Below are 6,496 nucleotides of genomic sequence, written 5' to 3'. Positions count from 1 at the left end.
CAGGAATGGGGGTGGGGTGTCATTCAAATTAACAATGGAAAGATCCTCCCCCTCCCCACCTGTTCTGCATTGTTCCAAGTTAGTATGTCTATGTAATTCAGACCATTCTCTAAGTTCATTAGGCCATATCTAGGTAGCAGAAACAGGGCAGGTTGATGCACTATAGGTAAGACAATTGGCAATTGTTTTCTGGGCATCACACTGGAGGAGGCAGATGAGGCTTAAAAATCTCATTATACTGTTTTGTGCAAATCATGATAAATGATGCCAGCTGGAATTCTGGCCCAATTTGGAGCCAGGGAAGGCTGCTAGTTAGGCAGCAACCTGCCCTCAAAAGTATAGTAAGAATTTTACTGATGAGTCTTTAATAAAGTCTAGTATAACCCAGGAGCTTCTGTCTTGTGTCTTCATTACAAGTGACAAATTGTATATATAGATAAGTAAACAACATAAACATCTGAAAGGTTCAATATTCTCGCTTTGCTAGTAAAAGTGAGAACACCTTAGTCACAATATGTATAAGAGACTGACTCCTACCACCCTGACAACATATTTCAGGTATTCATATTTCACATGTATTATCCTGTTACAATACTTCTTAATATATCCTTATAAAGTAAGCATTATAATACTCATATTATAGACACTAGCCTGCTACCCGTGCTTCACTACGGAATTTAAGTTCCGTAAATCCAGTTATAATACTGAAGATGCGAAATTTGAAATGTGACATTTGTTGTAGGAATTCTAAAGGAGAAGACTGTAGTGTAAGAAATCAAGTGAGACATACATATGTGTTTTTTCCTCTACCGAAGGATCTCTCTCTAGACCACATTGGAGGTTCTGCCCTCAGGTGTTCCTGGATTGTTTTGCTCAAATGGAGACTGTGTTGTTCTGAGCACCTCAGGGTGATCTTGCTGGTACTTGGCCTGTGCAGCTCAGTGCACTGCAGGAGTACTATGTGCAAATGTCTTTGCCACAATCCTAAGTTGCCTCCTCCTTGTTGCATTAGTGTACCTGGCTCGATGTTTGCCAGGAGCTTTCTTGGGAGCAGTAAGAGGTGAGAGGTGTGAGGGAGAGTTGGTGTGAAGGAGTGGTGATGTGGGGGACATTTCTTCAGGTTCATGAGGGGGGAGGCACACATCGAAATGGCTCCTAGAAATGTCCTTTACTATCTCGCCATAAACATTCATACCCTGGCCCTGCTCCTACACCTGACAGACACCAGCCTTTCTGGTGTTGGGGGGGATTGTATTTAAAGGCATCAGGGAGGCTGGGCCAGCAGCAGTGTTAAGGCAATCCTGCTGAGCAAACCTCCCCGGCGGCTGTAAGCATCCCACCTCCTCTCCTACACCTGACAGGCAGCTGCTTGTCCAGTGTAAGAGAAGGAGGGGGAGGAGTATTAGAAGCCACGGTGGAGGTAGGGCTGCACCTGACAGACAACCGCCTGTTAGGTGTAGGAGGTGGGGGGAGTGTGTTGGAAGCCATCAGAGAGGCTGGGCCAGCAGCTTTGCTTCACCTCACAGGTGGTTCTTGGCCACTTCTGATTTCCTCAACTGTCATTAGCTCTCTGCAGTCCTCTGTAACTGTTGGCTTTTTTTACCTTAGAACACTGAAGTCTGCACCTGACCAGTCAGAGAGTGGAGGGTGCAGGGAGGCAGCCACCTGGCAGCTGCATAGGAATCAATGGGGGGAGCACATTTTACCCCTTTTGACCCACTTAGGGGTCAAATGTCTAAAAATCCCTTCTTAGCGAGCACCTACGCCACGGTAGGAGTGCTCTCCCCGAATCTGGTGTCTCTAGGTCCAGCAGTTTGGCCTGGGCGTTGATTTTACAGTGAGGAGACTTTCTTTCATATATATAGATGGGGCTGAGATTGAAAGATTACACAGCTTCCCCAAAGTCGCCTAGTGAGTTCATGACAGAGGGCAAAACAAAATATGGAAAAATATTTCTTGGTACAAATTAAACCTATGCATTCGGGATTGCAGTTACGACTAGAGGCGTGAAGACTCATCATTTCCTAAGCCTTTCCCCCAATTTTTCCAATGAAAAATTTGGAGAGCACTGAAAAAAATTCCAATTATCTTTTTTTCTTTTTTAAAAAGTGAAACACTTTAAGACAAGGACCTACAGGGGATGAGAGTTAATACTAGAGATGTATTAGCATTTCTTTTGTTTTCTAGATTGAAAGTCATTCTGTTACTTTAGGAACATAAAATATGACTATGGACATTTTAACTTGGCATGAAATTATCACAACTAGCATATTAAAAATATAGTGTATCCAAACAATTATTACAAACAGAATACCCACCCACATGCAAAAACAAAACTGAAACCTTTTTCTTTTCTTGTGACAATAGCACCTCCTAAAGGAAGAAATGCATCTTGTTCTTGCATTGGAGAGTTCAGTTTGTAACCTAGGACTTGCTTGTCCTCAGTGCACAGAGATTAGATCAATCTGATACCATACATACTTTTAGAAATGATTTGGAAAATATTTGAACCCCTTGTCATAAAATATTTTATTCATCAGGTTGAAATAGAATGTTCCATAATCATTTTTTTCCTTTTCTTTTTTCAATTTTTCCAATTTTTCGGAAAAAAAACAAAAAAGGCTTCAGGAAAAAAACGGAAAACGTTTTTCCAGAATTTTTCCAGTTTTTTTCCAGGCCTTCACATCTCTAGTTAATACATTACAAAATTTTGTTTTTTAATTTCAACTCCCCCCCCTTTCTTTTATGGGGCAAAATTAAGATGCATGTGCTAAGGAAGCAATAGGATGCAGCAGTTTCTGCACCCCCCCCCCCAAGTATTAAATATTTTTGCTTGTAGAAAACTAGGGCATTTAAACATTTTCACTGGATAAATATGACGGTTAATACAGTTTAATACAGGATGCAGCAGTTTCTGCACCCCCCCCCCAAGTATTAAATAATTTTGCTTGTAGAAAACTAAGTCATTTAAACATTTTCACTGCATAAATATGACGGTTAATACAGTTTAATATGCTAATTATGTTAGAAAGTATACATTTCACATCACTAAGAATATTACTGCTGTGAATAGCATTGCTATATGCCTGCTGAAGGAACTCTCATCCCCTGTGGGTCCTTCCCACTGCCACTCAGCTGGGCAATGGGAGAAAATAGGGGGGAAATGGGGGATGGCAACATTCCAATGCACTGATGTCACTTCTGGCACAACCAGAAGTCACATCACTGCATTGCTGGTGACACTCTAGCAATCAGTGAAAACTCTATGGTTATACTATATGGTTAAACCATAGAGTTTTGGTTAATACCCGAGTATCACCAGCAATGTGCAGATGACACAGTGACCAAAGGTGATGTCATTACATTTCCAGCCAGGGCCCACTTCAGGAGGGAGGAGAGTCTCCCACTGGTTGCCAGCCTCATGCTGGCAACCAAGATGTGAATAAAGTATGCTAATTTAGACAGGAAAATTAGATGCCTACATTTCTTCTGGTTTAAACACTGATACATTTTGTATTTTCTTATATAGTCCAATCTGCAAATATGCTATATATTGGCAGTTTTCCATACTGTGCTGTTCTAAACTTTTCCCGGAACCTGCTGACTAACTACAAGTAATATCCTGCTGCAATATGAATACTAAATTATGTTGTGGGAGGAGAGTCTTGAGACAGTTTAATGTTGAGACAGTTTAATGTCTCAAGCAAATAGGTTAATGTTCTGAAGCTAAGTTACTATAGGTAATTGTTTCGAAAATTCTCAGTTCTGCAAGCTACAGGTTCAAGTCTGTTACATTCAGAATAACAAGATATTTCAGTAAGATAACACATGGTCACACAAGTACAGGCAATGCAATGTATTACCTACCCCTTGTTCATCCAGTTTAAGCAGCTGTTCAGAGACTTTCGGTGAGTTGGAAGCTTGCCTCAGGCACTGAATGCTCAGTTCTGGTATTACATATTCCAATACTTCCTTAAGCGGCAGGCCTCGTGCTGTGCCATGTCTAGCAGTTGAGGGAATAGCATCTTCTAAAATAGCTCCTCTCAGTGTTGTAAGCTACAAGAAAAATAAAGTCTGAATATTTATCATTCTAACACTCCCCTAGCATAGTCTTCAGTAAGCAAAAGGGAGACACGCGGTTAATTCATTGTGGTGTTGTGCAAAAGTTAGCAGGGCAACTTCAAAACTAAAATAAAGACAGATGTTCAAAAGAGCAAATACAAGAAAGTAATTTAACTATCTAAATCAAGACCAGACTGAATTACCAGTCTTCTATACTTCATTTTAGCCCTTCAGTCACTGCTTTGTGTGCATTAAGTGCCGTGCATTAAGTTCTATCATTAACAGTCTTGCTCAAGTCTTGCAAACTAACCCTGATTGTGTGAGATGTGTTAAGTGCCAAGTGCCATCAAGTCACCTCTGATTTATTTATTTATTTATTCAATTTATATCCCACCCTCCTCGCCAGGGTGACCTTATGAATTAATGACCTCCAAAATGTCCTTGCAAACTGAGAGCCATAGCTTCCTTTACTGAATTAATCTCCTGTTGGATCATCCTCTTTTCTTGCTGCCTTCAATTCTTCCTAGCATTATTGTCTTTTCCTGTGAGTGACCAAATGTGACCAAAGTACAATCACCTCAGTTTGGTCATTTTAGCTTCTAAGGAGACTTCAAGCTTGATCTGATTTAGAACCCACTTATTGGTCTTTTTGGCAAACCACGGTACCAATAAAACTCTCCTCCTACACCACATTTCAAATGGGTCAAGTTTCTTCCTGTTAGTTTTCTTTCACACCTATACATAGTAATGGGGAATACTTCAGTGTGAATTATCATGATCTTGGTCACCAGCAACACGTCCTTAACACTTAAGGATCTTTTCTAGTTCCTTCATGGCTGCCTTTCCCAGTCTCAATTGCCTTCTGATTTCTTAGTAGCAACTTTCCTTTTCATTGATAATGGAGTCAAGGAACAGAAAATCTTAATTTCAATTTCTTCATCATCAGCTTTAAAGCTGTATAATTCCCAGATGGTCATTAGTTTTGTCTTCTTGATGTTCAGCTGTAATCCTGCTTTGGCATTTTCTGCTTTAACCTTCATCAGGAGTCATTTCAAGTTTTCACTTTTTTCTGCCAGTAATGTGGTATCATCTGCATATCTCAAATTCTTATTCTTCCTTTCACTAATTTTCACTGCACCTTCATCTAAATCTAATCCAGCTTTCCTTATGACATGTATTGCATGTAGATTGAACAGAGAGAGAGGTAAAATATATCCTTGTCTGACACCATTGCCAATTGGAAACCATTCTGTTTCGCCATATTCTGTCCTAACAGTAGTCTCTTGTCCAGAGTAGAGGTTGCACATCAAAACAATCAGATGTTGTGGCACACCCATTTCTTTAAAAACCAACCATAATTTTTCATGATTACCCCTGCCGAGAGCCACCATGGCCCCCTGAACAAAGATTCCATCTGCCTCCCCCCTGCATATGACCCTGATCCAAATCAAATATCATAACGAACTAATCACTTGGCTTGCTGTTACCATGAATCAATAAAAGAACTGGCCTGCCTGTCCAAGTGTGTTTGTTTGTTTACTTTATTTATATCCCACCTTTCTCCCCAATGGGGACTCAAAGCGGCTTACATCATTCTCCTCTCTTCCATTTTATCCTCACAACAACCCTGTGAGGGAGGTTAAGCTGAGTGTGTGTGACTGGCCCAAGGTCACCCAGCATGCTTCCATGGCAAAGCAGGGATTCAAACCTCAGTCTCCCAGATTCTAGCCTGACACTTTAACCACTACACCACACTTACAGGCATGACTCATCAGAGAAAAAAGCTAGGAGACTCAGAATTGGCCACCAGCTTCAGGATGATCATGGCCCAAACTGAAAAGCATGGGAAAATCCTGCCCCAGGTGAGACAAACTACCACCATACCATGCTATTTGCAACTGAAGCTAAGGGTCTCTGTGGCAGGCATAACTCAGAAAATAATGCTACATGTTTGAAAATTGACCACTAACCTAAAAATGATGATGGAAGTTGAAGGGCCAAAAATGAACTGGAACACACCCTGAACCAGGTTATCTTCATGACAAGAGCTTTTAAGCAACCTGTCATGTGTCTCTAATACTCAGATCCTCAACTCAGCATAGAAATTGCTGGGTGATACACTCTCAGCCTCACCTCACAAGGTTGTTGAGAGGATTAAATGGAGGACAGGAGAACAATGCAGCTTCAGGTCCCCATTGGGGAAAAGGACTGGGTATTGTATTTGTTATATATCTAATTTTTATTCTAAAAAATCACATCATTTGTCATACACCAAAGTAGTTTTTACAAAGAGCGATTAGATCTTCCATCAGGACAATAATGATTAACAACCCAGTGCCTGAACTGGGAGTTGTAACTTCTGTTCCACATGTATAACCATTAAAACAGATTAATATTCCATTATCATGCAAGGAAAGGGTGGAGGAGGGGTGAC

The 6,496-nt window shown here is 40.7% G+C and overlaps 1 protein-coding gene across 2 annotated transcripts in view; it reads right to left on the bottom strand.

Annotated features, from left to right (window-relative positions):
• SIPA1L2 (signal-induced proliferation-associated 1 like 2) overlaps positions 1–6,496 on the bottom strand; it is a 104,055-nt gene that overhangs the window by 68,049 nt on the left and 29,510 nt on the right. For both annotated transcript variants that reach the window (XM_015413989.1, XM_015413990.1), the window contains exon 3: positions 3,868–4,056. In XM_015413989.1, the coding sequence (XP_015269475.1) occupies positions 3,868–4,056 (189 nt within the window). The remainder of the gene's footprint in view (positions 1–3,867; positions 4,057–6,496) is intronic.

The sequence above is a fragment of the Gekko japonicus genome, unplaced genomic scaffold (assembly GCF_001447785.1).
Source record: "Gekko japonicus isolate JY-2015 unplaced genomic scaffold, Gekko_japonicus_V1.1 scaffold2174, whole genome shotgun sequence".
NCBI classification, from domain to species: Eukaryota; Metazoa; Chordata; class Lepidosauria; order Squamata; family Gekkonidae; genus Gekko; species Gekko japonicus.
Note: the sequence above shows the minus strand (reverse complement) of the source record. Positions and strands in the feature narration are given on the sequence as shown.